Source organism: Ixodes scapularis, unplaced genomic scaffold (assembly GCF_016920785.2).
Source record: "Ixodes scapularis isolate PalLabHiFi unplaced genomic scaffold, ASM1692078v2 PGA_scaffold2__306_contigs__length_199485367, whole genome shotgun sequence".
Lineage (NCBI taxonomy): Eukaryota > Metazoa > Arthropoda > Arachnida > Ixodida > Ixodidae > Ixodes > Ixodes scapularis.
The window spans coordinates 196,056,946-196,078,485 of NW_024609857.1; the positions used below are offsets into that span (position 1 = coordinate 196,056,946).

General features: G+C 46.4%; 2 protein-coding genes across 2 annotated transcripts; one reads left to right on the plus strand and one right to left on the minus strand.

The window, feature by feature from the left end:
* Window positions 1-148: 148 nt before the first annotated feature.
* LOC8037796 lies at window positions 149-18,531 on the minus strand. Its single transcript, XM_042292133.1, has 5 exons — window positions 18,302-18,531; window positions 12,232-12,524; window positions 8,432-8,551; window positions 7,609-7,769; window positions 149-2,637 (listed from the first exon to the last, which is right to left on the minus strand). Exons 1-4 carry the CDS (start codon window positions 18,322-18,324, stop codon window positions 7,690-7,692), a joined length of 516 nt encoding a protein of 171 aa, XP_042148067.1. The 5' UTR covers window positions 18,325-18,531; the 3' UTR covers window positions 149-2,637; window positions 7,609-7,689.
* An 847-nt stretch (window positions 18,532-19,378) lies between these two features.
* Window positions 19,379-20,155, plus strand: LOC8037797 (peptidyl-tRNA hydrolase 2, mitochondrial). Its single transcript, XM_002405631.5, has one exon. The coding sequence runs from the start codon at window positions 19,444-19,446 to the stop codon at window positions 20,101-20,103; it is 660 nt and encodes a 219-aa protein (XP_002405675.2). The 5' UTR covers window positions 19,379-19,443; the 3' UTR covers window positions 20,104-20,155.
* The last annotated feature ends 1,385 nt before the right edge of the window (window positions 20,156-21,540 follow it).

Here is a 21,540-nt window from a genome sequence, read left to right on the forward strand (position 1 = left end):
GTACTGGTCCATAAAAAATGGCACTTTGGTCACAATGCGCGATGTGCAAATAACTATATGCGCTAGTGTACGGGTGAGTGTAGCTGTGCATTTTGCTTCCAGACAGGTTTTGGAAGCTCTGGATGCTTTCCAAATGCAATTCAAGGAATCAATCTGATTGCACTTTTATTACATTACTGTACAAGGAAACACCACACAAACTACCGACACAAGATTCTCTGGTACAGGTTTACAGTGTTCCTGTGTCGGCACCTCATCTGCCGGAGGACAATGCAAGTGTTAATTCGTGTGGAAGAGAAATAAATTACAAAAGGGTTATGAAGACAGAATCGCATCCAGAGAACAGCCTGCAAGGCTCCTACACTGCCCCCAGCTGGGCTGTTTTCTAATCCATAGGTGTCATCCCACCAAACTGAGAGTATGTGGACCCTTACACTACCCATAATGAAATACAAGAGAAGGTAGCAGAAGACACGTCCACAAGCACAAACATTGTCGTAACTCGCACAGCTTTTCCTGCATTCCACACGCTGCTCACATCAGAAGAAAAGCAACGAGTGCCCTACTCTGGCTTACCAAGTAGTTTGAACTAAAGATGTGTGAATATTCGCAACTATGAATATTTGGGAGTAAAGCTAGCTATCCAGTTCAGTTCGCAGCACGCTTTTACGAGTAATCGAAAATTACGAATAATGTCTTCAGAATTCTTCTTCGATTTTCCACGTCAGGTTTCACATGTCGGTGCATGCATCAAGCTTCACCGTTTTCTGTGGTGTGTTAGGAAAATCGGCCGACGTGCAAGAGTATCTTGGTTCGCTCGATGGTCTCCGATATCTGCTCGTCAGCCTTTGGATTTCATTACAGTTTGAGCCCACCTTAAAAGACAGTACCAGAAACGAAAACCTCGAGCTATATTGAAATGAAAAAGCTAGTCATTGCTTTGCGTGCAATGCTAAACTGTTTTACCCAACTCATCTTGTTTGGGTCTTTTCTTCTTAAAGCAAATATGGAAAGGAAAAAAACTTTTTTTTTTAAACAGCCTAGATGGCAAAAGAATGTTATAAAAAGAGTTTACAACGAAGAAGAAAAATTTTAGAGCTATATTTACGGCACAAGACGAATTTATAGTTAGCATCCGCAGGAGCCACTGCGGTCACGTGGTAGACTTGTGTGCCATCACGCGGTGCCGCTGCCACTGCACGCCGAGTGTGGTGCGCCGCCGTTTCAACGCCTTTCTCCACGCCGCCGCCGCGCAAGTTTGTCTGCTCCGCGGCACACAGGCTTATTACGTCTGCTTGCGCTTTTTCAGGAGATTCCATTGGACTCTAAAAGTTACTTATTATTCTTAGTTTTTTGTTGCACTTGAAACAAAGATGAATAAGTAACTTTTAGAGACCATAGGAAGCTTCCAAAAGAGCGCAAGTCCGCCGTGACAAATAGCGGCCACTTTCCCGCAGCACCCGTGGGCGCCAACTACAAATTCATATAGTACCGTTAATACAGCTCTAAAAATTTTTATTTTTCGTTGTAAATTCGTTTTATGACTTCCTTTACCCAACTAGGATGTTTAAAAAATAATGTATTTTTTTTTGCATGTGTCCTTTAAAGCAGGGGTTCTCAAACTGGGTTCCGGGGAACACAAGGGTTCCACAAGCTGGTCTCATGGGTTCCACGAACACCCAAATTGCAACCCCCCCCCCATGCCGCAGGCTGCGCGACAGGACCATGCAAAGCACCTTCATCTCACTTTGTACTGACATTGCGATAGATATAGTGGGGATATATAAGAAGCAACAGAAGCAAAACTGCCTACAATTACGCATCTGTTGCCTCTCGGTTGGTAAATATGGAGGGGGGGAGGGAGGGGTTCCGCGGCAGTTTTTGAGGCTTCCTGGGGTTCCGTGAGGCGTTTGAGAACCCCTGCTTTAAAGTATCCAAATCCAGCCTCAATTCCAATTAAATTCAAAATAATGCTATTCTCAAATTTTCCAATTTTATTTGGAGTTGAATTTTAATATTTATATTCGATTCAGTCAAAACTTTTATGTTCGCGCACTTTTAGTTCAAACTGTAAGGCATATCTGAAACTAGGGGTTCAGGCAGCCTTTTTAAGACCGCACCTAGTTTTTTTCGTTCCCAAACAAATCGTCTAGCTTTCCGCTACCCTCAACCACAAGGAGGCATTGTTTCCAACTGCCTCCCCGACGAACTTGCTGCCATTCTGCACAGATGCACCAGGGCTTCCCAGCCAAGGATAATAGGTGCAAGTCTAGCAGCCTTTGCAGCGATGGACGCAACACCACGTGTTACGCAGGTCGGGGGTGCTATCACACACAAGACACTCCACGTTTACTGTGCTGGCTGCATGAATGGAGGTTCATTTATGGAGCCGGCTTCCAGTCTTGGGCCGAGACACGCCCGACACTCAAGTTTGGTGAGGATGCCGTAGGGTGTCGGCTGTTGGGGGTGCAGGAAAGAGCAGAGGAGCGCAGTTGGGTGCAGTCGACGTTCCCGAAACGCCGTCGCAGCACCAACACCACCCGAGTCACTTTCCCGTCCGCGCTACCACTTGGATGACGTGCGTCCAGGTGCTCCGGTTCTTTGTGGCCCAACAGGGGTCGTGCTCCATGGCATGACCTGCAAAGAAAATGCTTTTGCCTCAAACGAACCAATGAAGGAGAGAAAACGGGATTCAGTATTAATTGTGCCCTAAGAGGACAGTTTCACAAGTGTTGTAAGTGTGTACAAAAAGCTTTGAGTTTTGTTCAAACTCCCCATTCTGAGCTGCTAAATTTTGCGTTCATTTAAAACTTACTTAAAAACAATGTCGGAAAATATTAAAATAAAATCTTGGAAGCTGACACTCTCACGGCGACCGCTGTGATCTGGTGGCCACAATGTACTGCAAAAGCTTCGGCCCATGACACTACAGAAATAGCGGGTCAAGAGTGAATTTCAAATGCCAACGTTTTTGCCGAGGATGGCATTCCTGGAGCATACTTGAAGTCCGTGGGCGTTGGCCGTCGGCGTGGCACGCATCCTGCCATCGTCGTGGGGGTCAGGCACAGCTCCAAATTTATGGGATGCAGAGAACCCTGCTGACCTCCCTAATGCGACTCATAGGTACTCAAAATGCGCCTAAAATTGACCTCGGCTACAGCCAGGTTGCTCAAAGTAACACCGGGGGTTCTTTCGACTGTTTAAGCGCAATGTCCCGATGAGCGATTGCCAGTCTTGTACGTAGTTCAACTACTCTACTCAAGTTGCTGTACTTCAACTACTTTTCTGAGTAGTTCAATAACGTTCAATTACATTTTTATCTCGGTAATTCATAGTTTACTTTTCTCCAGTAACTTCTACTGGTTGTTTTGCCTATCAACCAACATTCCTGCACAAAAAGAGATAAGAGGTTGGAAGATCAACTTATACCTGCAAAGAGGGGGAAGCATGTGGCGTAGGAAAGGGGGGGGGGGGGGAGTGGTTTGGAGAGTCCGAAACCCCCAAAACTTTCACGAGCACCCACTGCGACAACACTGCTACGAGGCATGGGGAGCAAACAGATGCGACGCAAGAGAGGCCGAGTCACTGTGGGATTAGCTCCAAAGACTGGCATTTCTTTGTGTCCCGAAGCTCGAGGAGACTCGACCCATTTGAAGAAAGGGCTGCTCCCCGCTTCTCCCCAACGTAGGAACTCTCGCCCACTACGGGAGGTGCACACACTGCATCCTCACTCAAAGAAGGCGACAAAATGCAGCACCCGCTCTGAAACTCGTCTAGTGCTCCCATAGTTTGAGCTGTACTCCAAGAGTGGCGTGCTAAAGGGCAACGCAAAGATTACCTTTTTGCGTCGCCTTTCCTTCCAAAACTCAGAATATATTCAAAGATCGTTCGAGAAACCTTAGCAATACCCCCGACGTTTTTATATAAGAAATAATAAACAAGCAGGGCTGGGAAGTACTTTAAGTACATGGTACTTAAAGTACTAATGTTTAGAAAACTTGTACTTTAGTTGAAGTACATTCTCTGAGCATGTACTTATGCTTTACTAGAATATTTTTCTTGATAGTTAAAGTAAAACTTCCGACTTCCATGTACATTCCCCGAATTTGAAAACCCAAAATGCCGTATCGTGGAGTGAAAATGCGCTCTTTGGAGACTCCATCTGGTCATTTCTCCGAGTGAAGTAATGGCGGGTACAAGATTGACACAAATGTTTTATTATAAGTTGATTGCGTCAAATAGCTCGTCAGCGAGAGTAAAACAACTAGTCTGTGGCAATTTGACCTTATACAACATCTGCTGCCATTTCCGTAAAAAAAAACTGATGCATCTCCAATTACCCCTGGAGCAATGCATACCAGTTATAGAAACACTATAGGGAATGAAAGGGCACCGTGAAAGATTGTGTTAAAAGAAATTGTACTTCACCTTGAGATGTATTTATGTATGTTACTCGAAGTACATTGCACCCAGCGTACTTACTACTTTACTCGAAGTACATAACCTCCAATCTACTTTGTGCTTTACTGCAACTACTTTTTAAATGTACTTTATGCAACACTGTAAACGAGCAAACACTGAATAAAAAATCAAGCTCAGGAAGTGCTAAACCTTAAAGTATAAATTATACATTCGCAGTACATCATTGACCAAAAAAAAATAAATAATATAAATACAAAACAATTAGGCACGCAGAAGCAGAACCAGACATTGAAGCATTTCTGTGAAAAAACAACAAACAAACAAACAAGCCGATTCACATTTGGCTAGCACAATTTCGCTAACGGATCAAAACTATGGACTTTCTTGTTACGATAAAAAAAAACACATAAAAGTAACTTTAAAGGTAATTTGCTATTTTTCACGGTAACTACTCATTTTTGCAATTACTTTCCATTTGAGTAATTTCTACTCTAGTAAATTACTTTTGAGGCCAATACTCAGTATAACTTAATGACTTTTTCTGAGTAATCTGTACATGTCTGGCAATTACAAGCACACTTCAATCACAGAAGCGTGTATTGTTCGTCAGTCAAGCTTCTAACATGTTTCACTCTAACGTCAGAAAAAGGAGATGTTGCTCAAAAGCGGAAAGTTTTGATCCTCAATGTACAGATTGTCCCACAACAATTTGGGGGGATATTTGTAGTACAAAAATAAATTATACACTGCCAAACGCTTACTCCGCACCCAAATGCGGTCTGAACTCGATGCCAAAGTTTCAGAACAAACCATTATTTTATTCGAAAGTTCCGAGTGATTTTCTGAAATTTTCAATATGAAAATGCCGGCCGACGGAGCTCTCACATACCTGTAGCTGAATGGTGCCAGTTAGCAAAACTGGGCCCCATTTTTCCAGTGGAGTATTTAGAAATTGTTTCTAACTCTCGAATGAGATGGTTAGTTCAAAACTTTGGCATTTTGTTGGGACATTGGGGGAGAGAATGAGCGTTTGGCGATGCATATAGTTTATCTTTGGGGTGAAGAAACCCTGTATATTTTTTTAGGCAAGGGCCAAATGGGTCTCACCAAGTTGAAGTACATCTGGAAAGTTTAGCAACCTCCGACACCGCAATTTACCGTGGGATTATGGCCGTGTGATGCGCTTGTTTTGCAAATATATTTGAGTAAAAAATGACCAGAATCAAGTTACAAATAACAGTTTTCTCTAGCTCAATACAGAATTAAGTTTTTTTAAAATTATACTAGGCAATTGTAAAAGCTTGGTCTGCTGGGCAAGTTGGTAGTGGACATTCATATTAAAAATAGCGCAAAAGAGACGGGACAAAAAGACGAAGAACCAAACAGGACAAACGCTAACTGGCAACTAAACTTTATTGAAAGCTTCCAACTTTGCTATCGCCATGCACGTGCTTAGTCTCGTTCAACAGAGACAGGGCGTACCGCCAAATCCGCACAATCATACTGCCCACCGCCTGTTCCAAAAAGTCAGCAAAACAGCTATATCACCCCGCCGCACAATCCGAACGAGAAAAGAATAGAAAAAACGCCGCGTTAATATTGTCAAGTTAGATAGTGTTAATGAAATGGTACTCTTTCTGCTGCATATACACCGATGCGACGCTTATGCAAACGTCTTTGTCACAATCACGTATTTTCGCTGCCTCCAACAACTCTCGTTCCCTCCTTCCTTTGTTTCGTCCCTCCACCTTCGCACCGTCCAGCTTGGGGGAACAACCACAAGTTCTACAATGCCCCGGTAGCGTTTGTCTGTGTGGTTCTTCGTCTTTTTGTCCCGTCTCTTTTGCGCTATTTTTAATATGAATATACTAGGCACTAGTAGGTAATTGTTCTTGCAGGCCAGTGGAGTATTTTATTGGACAAAACTGATTTCCTTCACTCGTGTTTATGGTAGCAAAGTTTTGATAGTCAACTAAAAATTGTTTCAAAAGATTAATAGACAGATCTGAATTTGTTGCTCAAATTACAGGTTGCAATAATAATACACGCAAAGGTGTCCAAGTTTCGTCTGTGAGGCTCAACTGGCCACACTGACAACATGATGACAGATGTTGTACGAGGCTGCACAGCTTGTACAAACGGGTTGCACGTTGACTGGTGTGAAATGAATGCTGGGAAAGTTCACGCAAGCAAAAGGAAAAAGGCCTAACAGATTGCTATGTTTTTAGACTGCTCGCTTAACTGCACGTTTTGTGACCTCGCTCAAGAGTCGAAAATTTGAATCTTGGTTTTGAATTTAACCTGCCGGTAAAAGCCCGGGGAATTCCGGAAATGCGTTTTAGTTTTGGTAGCTAAAAAAACCGCCAGACTTCCCCAATAAATCAACCTTTCTCACATTGCCACAAAAAAGGCTCAAGCTCTCATTGGTCCATAAAAACGTGAGTTATAGTTGCAACCTTCAATTAAAGAAAGGTTGCTCCCCTTAAAGGGCCACTGACAGGGTATCTATGCTTGCCAACATTTTTATTTGTACATGACACAACCCAGAACACAATTTGCGGCTCGAAATTCGTGTTCTTTCCGCCCGAAAACAGCCGATGGAGCAGTGGCCGGTTTGTGTCGCGCTCACTCTCTCCTCCGTGGTCAGGTGCAGTTTTCAATGATTTAGACACAGCCACAAAAGGTAATGAAAGCCGCGTGTCATCCAAGGCACACACTCAATATTAAAAATTGAAAAGAAATATGATACCCATTTTTTGTGGCTTCTAAAAAGCCCCAAATATGTTGATTGAAGAAACAAAAAGTTGCACAGCCAAGTGACTTGTGCCAACTCTCTCCTGCTCTATATTTCTTCTTCCTCCCTAGTCTAGTTCTGGTTTCGAGCATTTTTTGTTTCTTACTTTATTCAAAACTATATGTGACGCTGTATCACAATGCTGATTGGGTAGTGTTCTGAGACCATACTGGATGGCACAATAAAAAATAGGGGGGTGCGAGCGTCTCTTTAATATTAGAAAGAAAATGCGCCACGCACTTGCACTCTAAGTTACAGTGTCGAAGCACGGGAATTGCACTCCTGAGATTTCTTTGGATCCCCAGGGAGTCTGGCTGGCACAGACCCACAAAGAACAAACCTCGTTTATTCTCGAGGGGGACACTAAAGACTTTCTGCGAGGGGAAGCGCACCTCAAGGGGCCGTCCGTGCGGTCGTCTGCAGAGACTGCGCTTTGGGGAGGGGGGGTGAGCGGAGGACCCCCGGGGAGTTCTTCAGGAAGTGACCCCCTGCGGCTCCTGGTCCTGCAGGCGCCGCCAGGTGTCCCCCAGCGCCTTGGCAAAGTGGTCGTCCACTGCAAAGAGAGAACACCCGCGTGGGGTAGCAGACGTAAATGTGCAGGCATCACGGGAAAGGATGTGGTAGAGGAGCTAGTGACCGCACGCGAGCCAATTTGGTAGCCACGAATGCGACACGCAACGCCTTGCGTCGCATTCATCATGCAGCTGCACGTGAAAGCAGAGAGGTGGCAAGTTCCTGGGCCAGCATTACAAGATGCCTCTGGCTCTAAATTCTTTCTTCGTGAAACTCCCGCAGCGCCTGAACAACACCGAAGGAACACCAAAGCCAATTTAAATGTTTTCTAACTGAATAAGAAACAGTGATGGAAGCAACATCGGACTTTCTGTAGCAGGTTTTGTAGCGGGCAAAATGTAGCTTTGGAGCAAAAGGACCAGATCTGAACATGTATTGCGCATCACTCGAAAATTCAGCTACCCCATCACTAAGCAAGAGCTAGCGGCACTACAGTCAGAGTTGAGTCGGAGTTTGGGGCCTTTTCGATCGACTGCGGCGTGGGAAATACCTAGACTACTCACTCAAATATAGGTCCGTGCTTTTGTTTTATTTTACTTTCTTGGAACTGCTCTTGAAAATTAAAGGCCGACCTAGAATCGAGATCAAAAAAGGTCGACCTGTAATAGTAGTGAGCAAAATGTCCGAGCAGATGGCACTAACCCATGGCTGTTCCCCTCCGTAAGCCACTTCTCCTACTACGTAGCTGCAATGCGGTGAAGCTCGACGCACGCACGCTCTGCCAAGTGGTGAAGGTTGGTGTCACGGAGTGGAGGCATGTGGCTGAGAGGAGAATCAATATCAAGTGCTCTCATCAAGAGTATAAGGTTCTGTTGTATCGCAGCAGTTGTTGTATAACCATCTAACAAAGTTTTCTCGTGACTTCAAACTCCGTGACGTCGCCGACATTGTCTCGAATGATGTGGCCAGAGTGGTGGAAGAGCGAATTTTAGCGACGGTGAGTAGACACACCGTGAAATACATGTTTTTACCATTTCCCTCGTCTTCTACTTCTTTCAACATTAGTGTTGGAAATTATTATTAAGTTTTTTTTGCTTTGTTTAGCTCATTCAAGTGTGACAACTTTGTACAAGACTGGCATTTTTGCAATAACATATAGCAGACTTGCATTTTTGTGGCGCAATTTGGTGCAAATGGCCACAGCACTACCATCACTGCAAAAACAACCAGGAGTGCATGAAACAGTAAAATATTCAAGCTCTAAGGCATGCGAGGTTCTCATAAAAAATGTGTGAACTCAAACACCCAATATCAGTCAGCATTGATGTATACATTCACAAGCAGCAAAGGATAAAACTGCTTTCGTTGCATCCCATCACAGAAGTCTTCTCGCGAACCTTCTTTGTGATTGGGAAGGGCTTAACACAGCTAGTGGCATAAACTATTTGGACTAGGGTGCCCACATGTTTCTGCCGCTCTGCTGTTTATGGTGGCGACAACGTTTGTGATACCTGTTGCCGAAAAACCAGCGTTGCCTACCTCGTTATCACGGCAACCTCCGCTGTTTTCGTCGACCATTTTGTCCCACTCGCCCGTCGTGCGCTCGCACTACGCCGCTAATCCTCGTCAGGGCTAGGGAGCTCTTGTTCCGACGGCGAGGTTTCGGCAGTCAATGCCGGTCTGTTAAGTTCCATTTTGCCGCAGGAACTCGCATTTCGTTAAAAGCAATGCGCACTTCCTGCTCCCAACTTCAAAATATGAAACACCCGAATGAAGAGAGCAACAGCCACGATGACCGCCATCCCGCTGAGCCTCCGACTCCTCTTATGAACGGAAGTGGAAGTGGCCTCACAGTGTTGCCGGTATTTTGAGACTACAGAAACTCAACGTAGTTTACGTTTAGCAAAATAAGAAATGGGAAAAAATGGCAGAGGGAGAGGATCTGGGAAAGGGTAACAAGAAGTTGGCACCACCCTAAAGCGGAGCGGAAACATGTAGTCACCCTAATTTGGACTGCCTGCTTTGAACAAATAAACAAGAATCATTTCGAACCATTTTACCACTTTGGAAGATGCACATTAATTCGACACTCTTTGCAGACATAGTTTTGATTAGCTCTTGCACAAAGTGGAAGGCAGATAGCTGGTTGGTTCAACCAACATGTGGGTCACGCTGCACAGTCAGTTCCAAGAGCAAGTGGAGCATTCGTTCGAAGTTTGCGAGTATATTTTTCCAGGCAGTGTGCGGAGAGCCAATCATTGCGATTTCCCTTCGCTGGGTACCTTCTTTGATCAGCGCATTTTTTAATCAACGTGAATTGATGTTGTATATTCTTCGAAATACCTCCTGCCCCCTGTTGGAAGCCTGGATCGGAATGCATTTGTTTGAAAATGTCACAAGGAAGCAAGAGTGCTATCTCCCTTTCTCGAAAGGCTTATTTCGTTCGAACACACAATCACGCTTTCATTTAACTTTCGAACCAGCGTCTGCATAGGCCTGCAGTTGTGCAGAGGATGTCTTCCAAGAACGTAAACATCTCAACGATAAAAAAACCCCACGAAATGAAGCATTTAAATCTACTTCCAGTCGTATTAAGAAACGTACCTCCCAAAAAGACTCCAGGGGGAATGGACACAGAAATACCAGTGCACGGCACACTGACTCAAAAACCTGCACTGATGTCAACGGCGTTGTAACTCACGGACTAAAGGCTCCTTACAAATCATGTTGGGGTTGCTCTTTTTTAATCTAACCTCCTTTCTTTCCTTGGTGGAGTCTATGACTTGGCCACCGTGGGCTTAGCAGAGCAGGGGAGGTAGAGAGGGGGGCAGAGGAGGAAACGGGCAACGGTGGAGAGTGTAGGAGAGAGAGGACGAAGCAAGGGAAAAGAGGAAAGCGTGAACTGATTGTTTAACACATTCTGTGTTAAAAATCTCCCAAAAGCCTCAAAGTGGCCCCTGATGTTTCACTAAGGCTTTTTGTCGAAGCTTATCCTTGTAGCAAAATGTCAACTGTCACTCTAAGGGCCCATCCACACAAAAGCATCTGCTTACATTTTCATAAGTTACGTTATGAGTCATTGGTACATCTATACTTCGTATGTCACATGAAAAGCTGCTCTTTGAACTGGTTACCAAGTCTCGTACAAAGCACAGACGCTACAGTATCTCTCAAAGTAAGCAGACGCAAGTTCCCGTAACATAACGCGATGTGAGCAAACGATACTCCGTGAACGGGCCTTAAATGTCCATTCACGCAGGAGCATTTCCTTACATTTTTTTACATTGCAGTGTAATTCACTAGGAATCCATGCTTTGAATGTTGCATGCAAAGTTGCTCCTTCCATTGGTTCCCCCACTTATGTGAAGAATGGATGTCCCAGTGACTCCTGACGTCAAGCAGACATAAACTCCCGTAAAATAATAAAACAGAAGGAAACGGTACAGTGTGAACAGATCTCAAAGGCCCTTTGCTTATGTCGCATTAAGTCCAGTTCACACAGTACCATTTGCTTACGTTGCGTTTGTCACGAAAGCTGATGTCGAGAGTCACTAGATGTCTCTGCTTTGTATGAAGCGTGGACCAGTTCAAGGAGTAAGCTTTGCTTGCGAGATTCGAGGCAAGATATTCCAGTGACTTACAACGTAACATTAGAAAATGTAAGCAAACACTCCCGAGTCCTGCGTGAACCAGCCTTTACGTCGAGATACGACCTTAAGTCACCGGCCCATCCGTGGTTAGTATTCTGAGCGCAAAGCTACTCTTGTAACTGGTCGCAACGCTTTAAACAAGGCACGGATGTGCTGCTAACCTGCAGTCGTCTCTCAAAGTAAGCAAAAGCTCTGGAACGTAAAAGAATGGTGCCGTGTGAACCAGCCTTGACGCTACAGGAGCTTACGTCTGCTCACGTCGACCAGAAGTCACCGGGACATTTGTGCTTCCAAAAATGAAGTAACAACCAGTTTTGCACACAACATACAAAGTACACATGCATCTCTGTGACTTGCGGTGGTATCGCTACATGACAAAAAAACTAAGCAAACACTTGATGCTTCCACCCCTTTCCAACGTCCTGCTACTAGCCTCCACCGCTTTCATTTTGTTTGGACAGAGTCCCTATGGCCGATCGCAGACCCCACGGGAAGCACACAACTACAGTGCTTGGCACGCATGCTGGTGTGTTTAGCGTTCCATGGGGAGTGGTGCAAAAGTGGCCACAAATTACAGGAGCCAGCATGTTGTGCTGATGTGGCAATCCTGACAGTTGGTCCTAGAAGTGCTGCCAAAAAAGGGACGCCAGAATCCCCGTGGCATCTCGAGTCTGCAGTAGTTACCGTCTGGCTGCGAAACAACCTGCATCTGCAGAACAGGCGTCTGCCGCGTACACCTGGTGCCATTGCCAGGATCGTGGCAGGCAACGGCATGACAGTTTTACGACGGCATCAGGAGAAAACCAAAGGACACGCGACCGAGTATCCAGACACTGGAGCGGGACTCCTCACCCGTGACGGAGGCCTCGGAGGCGGCGGAAGGGGTGGCGAAGAGGGCGGCGTACTGGCTGCCCAGGGAGCGCCGGAAGTGGGCCTCTACGATGGGGTCCGTGTCCCGGGCGGAGGCGCCCGTCCGGCAGCGGGCGGCGCAGGTGATGACCGAGGGGCGCGCCTGAGGCACCGCCGCCCGCTGGCTCATGTCCAGGGGCTGCTCGTCCGAGCGCCGCAGCTGCTTCGGGGCGCACGGGGGCGTGGCCAGCCCCGGAGGCAGTGCACGCTTGCGTGGGGGGCACGCCGGCGGAGACCTGGGGGCAGAGGTCGTGTCAAGACGGCACCGTTGTGCTGCGCTTTCAGCTTGGGTCACGTATGCCGTGCCAACCAAAATTTTTAGAAAGAACCAGGGATGGGTGCTTCTTAAGTCAGAATCCAAATTCAATAATTTTTTGATGCCGCCAAGCACCACTGTCGCACGTGGCGGCAATGCGAAGCTTCTTTCGTGGTCATCGAGGGTGAAAACAAACGAGAAAAGCTCGGAAAGGCAATTGTGTCGTTGCAGACAAATGACCAGAGTGTGAAAAAGATAATCGACACAGTGTAACAAAATATTGGTGCACGAGAAATGCCTATAAAACAACCTGTCACCGGGCTTTTAAATCGGCTCTGCCAAATCGGAGGAGTCGAGGAGGAACAGCCTGCCCATGTACAAAAATGGTGATCAATTCGTCCTTCGCACATTTTTTTGTTTTGCAAGTATCCGGAGGAAACCTATTACGACATGGCTGCATGCTCCATATTTTACGGTAGCTCTCACAGCCCTGCTACCTGTGCACACACCTTATTGCGCAAGATCTCTGTGCCATAATAATCTTTTTTTGGTGCAAAGCAATAGCTTCCATGGTGTCGAGATAGCTGTAATGTTGGGGAGGCAAACCTGATTGTTTTCACTTTCAACACAAAGTTTTGCAGTGTAATGAGCCTCGGTAATTTCGCTGACGCCGCTCAAGTAGTCAGACATTGCCAGGAAGACGTAGAATCAACAATTCGAACGCGAAAAAGGGCAGGGGGACTCGCACCGACGCCGACAACATCGCATTTCAACGGTTTGTTTTATGGGCCACGGCGGGCTTCTTGCCCACACCCCCATCGCGCATGCGCGGCGCCGGTGGCGTCCGCTAGGGGCGCTCCGGTTTGTTTGTAAACATGAGTTGGTGTATAACAACGTTACTAGAATACCTCAGTTGTGGAACTCAGGCGAAAGGGGGTACCCCCCCTCACTCACCTCAATCCGCCAAGTGTCGTTCGAAGCGCCATCTAGATTTTCGTTTCATAACTGTGCGCTCCAAAAGAGCAGAGATGAAGCGCCATCTAGACGCCGTGTTTCGAAACGTAAATAGCGATCCCAGCGATCCCGACCCGATTTCACCGTGCCCGATTCCCATAGAATACGCTGTAGTTACCAAAGCAGCCGTCCGGCGGCGCGTCGCGCGACGCTTGGCGAGTCGTGGTGAGTGAGGGGGGGTACTGTTCGTGCATGCAGCGTCTATGAGCAGTTCCGTAACTGAGCTAATCTAATAACGTTGGTGTATAAGATACATTGGATTTTGACATTACTTGCATCACATCGTTAACTACAACGACTATATCGAAGTAAACCAATTCTCTGGGGGTGTTTTTTTACTCCGTTGAAGTATCCACATTTTTTACAGTTTTTTTATTTTTTTTTATTTTCGGAGATTTTATTTTGAGTAACTCTTCAGGTTATTCATTAAAACTTTTGGGTACATAATTTCTTGTGGCATCTCCATATTTGGTATAGATAAGTGGTTCAGTAATTTTTTGTATTGTTTAACGTTCTCCCTTTGGCATTTTGCACTTTATGTTTGTTGAAAAAATGCTTTATTATAATATTATAATATCATAATGTCTATTGCACACTCTTTCGTAAAGCCAAAACTACGGAGCGCAACTCGGACTGGGATAAGTTCTATAGTGCCGACAGACAATTCAGAAGCGCAATCAGAACACAAAAACGAGCATTTTATAATGCTGATTTGCCATGCATGCTGCAGAGCAACCCAAAAAAGTTTTGGAAAGTTGTTAATCCTAAACCTGATATTGTAGTCAATCTTAAAAACGACGATGACTCTTCGGTTCCTGATGACAAATGTGCAGAAAAATTCAATGATGTTTTTTGTTCAGTGTTTACACAAGAGTGCAATGATATGTTTTCTATGGCTCCTCCTGCCTTTCCTACATCCATGGTTGGGATCACGTTTGAACCGGCTGGCATTGTGAAAATCATCGACACCCTTAAGATTTCTTCATCAGCGGGTATTGAAGAAATAAATGTAAAAGTGTTAAAGAATACTAATGATATACCTAGCGTAATATTGGCAAAGCTTTTTTCACAGTCACTTTCTACTGGTTCCCTGCCATACGACTGGAAGGTGGGGAAGATAGTCCCAATTCACAAAAACGGAAACAAGTACTCCCCTTCTAACTACCGTCCCATCTCCCTAACAAGCATGTCGTGTAAACTAATGGAACATATCATCTACTCCCAAATCATTCATTACTTGTTTGAGAACAACTATATCCCTTCCTCCCAACACGGCTTCCGAAAAAACTTCTCCTGTGAAACTCAACTCGCGTCTTTCGTCCATGACCTGCATGTTAACCTCGGCTCTAACATTCAAACTGACGCCATCTTTTTAGACTTTGCTAAAGCCTTCGATAAGGTCCCTCACAGACGTCTCATATACAAGCTTACTCAACTTAACTTAGATCCCGCGATTTTGAACTGGATTATTAGCTTTCTTACGCATAGACATCAATTTGTTACCGTTAACCAGTCATCATCCTCCATTGCCAAAGTCACCTCAGGCATTCCTCAGGGATCGGTCCTTGGACCACTTCTGTTTCTAATATACATTAACGACCTACCCGTATCAATCACGTGGCATATTCACCTCTTCGCTGACGACTGCGTCATCTACCACCAAGTAACTAATTCTTCGGACCACCGACTCATTCAAGACGACCTCATACGCATTCGAGCATGGTGCGAAGAATGGCAGATGTCTCTTAACGTTCAGAAATGCCAGCTCGTGTCATTTACACGTCGTGTAAACCCCTCCGTGTTTTCCTACTCACTTAATAACGTACCTCTGCAGAAAAGCCTTTCCTATAAGTATCTCGGAGTCCACCTCTCATCTGATCTTTCCTGGGCCACTCACATCAGTCACGTTATCTCCACTGCTAATCGCTCTCTAGGCTTCTTAAAACGTAACCTTAAGCTAGCCCCTCCTCATCTAAAGCTACTTGCTTACTCATCCCTTGTCCGTCCTAAACTGGAGTACGCATATGCCATCTGGGACCCGCACCAGGCCTATCTCATCAATAACCTCGAATCACTCCAGAATCGTGCAGTATGTTTTATCTACTCAGATTACTCTTCCTTTTCTAGCGTAACTAATCTTAAAATACGTGCAAACCTTCCTGTCCGTCGGAAACTTGCTAGGCTATCTCTTTTCCACAAATTTTACTACAGCCAGTGCCTTCAATCATCGCATCTTCAGAACACCGGCTTCGTCGTACGGGACATAACCTCGGCGTAAGACGCCCCAAAGCAAGAACCGTCACCTTCCAGAATCCATTTTTTTCACGCACTGCCATTGATTGGAACGATCTTCCCGAGAACGTCGTCCTCACTCATGACCCGATAGAATTTAAAAAAAACGCTTGCTAGAGTCCCCACTTTAGGTTTGTACAAACCATCTATATGTGTATAGTTTGCCTTTTACGTTTGTGTGTATTTGCTCTTAGTATGCGAGTTGTTCTTGGCATGTTTTCTACCCTTTTGCGCTGTGTGCCCACCCCTTATGTAATACCCCCAAGGGGGTCCTTAAGGTATCTAAATAAATAAATATGATAGTTACTGTCCCTCAAGAGATGGTAAGTACAAAATAGGCAAAGGACCACACAACTGGGCACAAAGGCAAATGAATGCAGTCTCCTCCAAGCAATTCCTTAAGCCTTTATGATCGCACATCCTGAGAAAGGCTGGACTGCATCTGTCATGTCTACACTAATGCCAATTAACTACACTCACGTACATGACGCAACGAGCAAAATAAAATGGTGACAAATATTTTCCCGCTGATATGTCAAAAGTACTGTGACAAATATTTAGCAGAGTTTTCCGGTATGGAAGAATTGAAAACTCTAGCCAGCTCACTTGTGGGTGAACTACGGGACTGTTTCTCATTCGGGAGCAGGAGGTATATGGAGCGACATTCCCGCGTCCTTTGATAAGCGACATCTACGTGAAGTATGCGTGCGTGCGGAGCAGTCCTGATGATGCGAGAATAAAAAAAAAGAGCATTTTCTTTTTATGTTGAGATAAAATGAATGTGATGCAACCTGCATGTGGAGTCCCAGAATACACCTACCTCAGGGGACTTCATTTTTTTTAGGCATTACTTACATTTATTATTATATTGTTACTTCAGTTTATGTGCTTTGCAATGTAATCACCCAACTCTATGGGGACTGGCACCATTTCAGACTTTTCAGGGCATGCACTGACTGCCCCCCCCAAGAAATTATGATTAAAAATAGCTCAGGCCACTAACTAAATTAGAAATTTCACATAAAAAAAAAAAGGCCTGCAAACATATGACACATGTTAACATAAAGGTGGGGCATCCTGGAACTTGCTCTAGAAAAATATGCTTTAGTGTGGATACTCTTCTTTGGGTGTCACAATGAATAACTGTGCATTCTATACTCTCATTGTGGATAGAAATTTGTTTCTCAATGGTGGCAGAAGCACAGGTGGATATATTCCAGCGAGCTATATGTGTGTCCTTTGCCATATTGGGCAGAGCGTCCCTGCCAACCAGAGATGGGAAATCTGGATGTTGAACCTGTAGCAGATTTTTGTGCTTGGTCCCAGACCTGCCTCAAGGGATCTTGAAATGAGCAAAAAGCTCGAGGGATCAACACTCAAATTGTAAACATTACAAAAAAAGTGCAGCTATATTACTTTGTAACCCAGTACGCATTATTTCAGTTCTCCTTGACTAAGGGTTGCTCCAGACATTTCTACCACTTGGAGTTTGCTAGATGCAGGACAAGCATATAAAGAAGCAGCATTATTTTATAGACATGGATCCATATGAGCTGTGAAGTTACTTATAAATTAAGAGGCGACATCATGTTTGAATGTATTAAAAACTGCAAATTAACAGGTGCACTTATAGTTGGGGCACTGGACATGATCGAGCCCATGCATGCCCCGTGCTGCAGATAGTGGCACAACTTTGGTGCAATATCAGAGGCACACACACAAACCGTTTGACCCCGGTTCCGTCTGTGATGCGCTAAAGTGGTTTCACGAGCATGAATTTCCTACCCATAGGTCGAACAGTTCAAACATGTTCCCCAAATGTGTGACTCTTGGAGAGGTTTTGCCCACTTTAGAAAAGGCATGTGTGTCGACGTGCTCGATTCCATGCACTAGCTGATAGCTTTTCGGGAAATCTGAATTAAATCAGTTAAATGACGAAGATAGTTTTAATCCAGGTTGAACGTGTTAATAAAGTGCAGGCTCTTAAATTGTTTAAGAAACATTACAAAAGATGAGCAAAAAGGAATTTCGAAATGATTAAATATAAGAAAATTTTGTTATTTGTTGTCATTTCTTCTGGGGACTGAGGATTTGGAAACCGAGTCGCGCATTTCTGGCCCAACAATTGTGGTGAGAGGGGGAGAAGGCGAGGGGAACTGCGACGACGAAACCGCTCGGTGCCCGCTGTGGAATTCCGACGAGCGCGGTTTTCCCTTCTTCCGCGTGCGTTCCTCCTCGACGACGCCGCGCGGACCAGCGGGGTCGGGCAGCCAAAGCGGCGGCGCATTCCTCAGCGCAATGTCCCGATAATAGATGGACGGCGGATACAAAATTGTTGCGTCGAAACAATTGAGGCTTCGGCAAACGATTGCCGAACACAGTCTAGGGAGCGGGATAAGATCGATACGTAGTTTCTGTTTCGGCGATTCTATGGTAGAGCGTCGAGCTTACTTGTCGGGGACGGTGCGCAGCATCGTGAGCGAGTCTGGGCCCCTGGTTTCACCGAGATTTCACGAAGGAGCTACGCCGCCGCTGCTTCGATCCGCGGCACAAGCGGCACCGTGCTTCGTCGGAGGAGCGCTGCTGAACAACACAGACAAAAACAGCATTCCGTTGGCCGAAAGCACGCATGGTATGCCGCTAGGCACGTGACGCGAAGCGAGGCTCCCCATTGGGCCGCACCCCACTTCCCCGACAAAGAATGCGCCGCCCGCGTGCATTGCGACGTCCTGCATTTGGCGGATCCCCGAAGCGCTGTGGCGGAGCGGTCCTGCGCGAAAAGAATTCGCCGCCGAAAAAAAAAAAAGAACGGCGAAGCAATTTGGCCCTTTGGAAAAGATCGGACCCATTTCGATCTTCGCGTCTTTGGAATGTTTTCGTGTCGTCGTCATCGTCGTCACTCGGGTGGTTCATTGTATTTTTGCCAAGTCGGGAATTCGCGTTTTGCCGATGAGCGGACGAAAATAAGGTCGAGATTGCGGGGCCAAAGTTGAATTCGCACATTCTTCTAACGCAATGGTCTAGCCCAGCGATCCGTTTGGCACCATTTCGGGTTTCACATGCATGAATAGTTCGCAACTGAAAGAGCTCAGCTTTCTTTTCAGTTGCTAGAATTTACGACGCGTACCTCACAAGTAGGTACGTGACCTATGAAGTTAGTCGCTGTTAGTTGCCGCGAGAACGACTAAAATTGTAGGCCACGTGCAAAGTTTGCTCCATTCACACTACAGTTGCCGACGCTTTGCTTGCCGTATCGGCATAGGTTACTGGTATCGGGTATCACGCCAGATTACACCCAGATGAACCGTACGAACTCCCAGTAACTACCACTGCTACCACTAGCAAAACCACAATCAGAACCGAAACCCTAAGTGATCGAAATGTAAAGTCGGCAAAGCGCCTGTAAGTTTTTCCACACAATTTAAAAATCACGTTTTCATATAACCACTTATAAACAAAATATTAATATATAAGCTTTTTTTTATTCTTCTGTGTAAGGGAGATAATTTTTGTTCTGGCAAATAGACACAACCCATCTAATACGGTCGCAAACGCTGAGCGCAAGAATGGCCGCCTCCATGTGCAGTTCGTGAATGCGGGCGCGTCCGTCGCGGGAAAGATCGTCGCTTCTCGCCGATTTCTGCGCTCTGCAAAACGTCGTTCGTCACGGGCCCCAACCGCGGCACGAGCCCAACAGACGCAGACCGAGCGACCGCGAGATGCAGTCCTTGAGCGCCGTGCTGGCGTCGGGCGGTCTCCCGTTGCTCGTCGGCCTGGGCTCGGGCCTGAGCATCGGCTTGCTGCTGGGCGCCAGGTACGGGCTCCGGGGCGTGCTCGCCCGCTGGTTCTGCGGCGGGGCAAGCTGCCCGATCGAGCAGGAGGGCGGCGACTGGGCCCGGGGCGAGTTGAAGCTCGTGCTCATCGTGCGCAGCGACGTCAAGATGGAGAAGGGCAAGGTGGCGGCCCAGTGCTCCCACGCGGCCGTCACGGCCTTCAAGCAGGCATTGCGGCGCCAGCCCAACGCGCTGCGCAGGTGGGAGGACCAGGGCCAGCGCAAGGTGGTGCTACGCGTGCCCAGCGAGGACGAAATGCTCGAGCTCGCGGACAAGGCCCGGAGGGCGGGCCTGGTCACGGCGCTCATCAGAGACGCAGGCAGGACGCAGGTAGCGCCGGGTACCAGGACAGTGCTAGGCATCGGGCCCGGGCCCGAGCCACTGGTCGACAGCGTCACCAGTCACCTCAAACTCTACTGAGCGGTACCTCGGCTGGGAGCGAATAAACGTTCGATGTGCGCCGCTCAGACTACCGATGGCAGACTGTTCCGCTGATCGTGTTCCGTCCGGAGGTGTCATGAATCCGGGTGCCCGCTCGAAAGTTTGCGGAAAAATCGGCTCCCGCACGCAGCGGGCTTCAACTTTCACCAAAGACGTATTTTCCTCGTGAAATTCCGAGGCGTAGCTCCCTCTCTCTGAAAAATGAAACCGACACCCTTGAACGCTTTGTACTTGTGCGCAGTCTTCCGTTAGGTGCAGCGTGCATGCGATGACGCCTGCTTTTCATGTCCTCGGCTTGCTTCAGCTATCGAGAGATGGTGCCACAAGCACAACCCCTGGTTAACTCCTGCGCCATCCCTCGAATATCTGAAATACACCTTTGGTGAAAGCTTGAGCTCATTGCGTGCAAGTGCCGATTTCCGAGCGAACCTCGTAGCACTGCGAGATGGATACAGGGCCCACCTCACGCCATAGGGCTGCCCTATCCGATTTACATACAACTTTCCCCAAACTAGACAAAGGCCTCCACATTGGAGCCTGCATTGTTAGTAGGCATGCCACGTGGCTACCTAATATGATGCCACTTTTATCACGCTCCCCAGGCCTGTGGCAGAACGAGCAACATGGAAGCACTTTGCACTGTCGGGCGCCCTACAGAATCTATTTGTGCACCCACCCGAAAAATGCACTAACATCCTCCAAATATCCACAGAACTTGTAAGCAATAACTGTGATTCTAATCTGCGGGTAGAGTTGTGGTCCTACCAAAGCCAGCCAAGCCCATTGGAAATAATGTAATGAGAATTGCAGGAAATAAGTACCCTCGGATGAATCGGTCTGCCCAAATCTTTAAACTTGTGCAGCTGGCACTAGCAGCAATACTTTCATCTGTGGTGGACACGAAAGTACGGTGAATTGTGGACCACTGCCATAAAAAGACTTAACATGGTATAGTACTCATCAAGAATTTAAAGATGTCAACTGGCATACAAGGTCACAATAAGGTTGAAGAACAAAACAAGAATAAAAACTGGAGACTGATGCTGGTGAGTGCATCACCAATCTCGGAAGACAATCTTGCAAATACTAGATTCAACTGTGGCCTCCGACGGTTTGATGCTTGCTAGACCGTATTCTGTTTTCAAATAACCAACTCTCAAATGAAGAAAACCCGACGTCTGTCACGGTCGACAGCCTCAATTATGGCTGATAATAGGATCTGCCTCTTGCGGGTGGCCATATGAAAGGCATACTTGAACAAAATTTGGCATATACCCGTCGTGTTCAGAAATAGGCTGGATATGATCCACAACATTCGTGAATGACAATCGCACGTTTGTATCTTGAGCGCAGTATTTTTCGTTGTAAACGGCCCTCCCTGGCCAGCACTCTGAGAGCAGTCGGTGGAGAGCACGC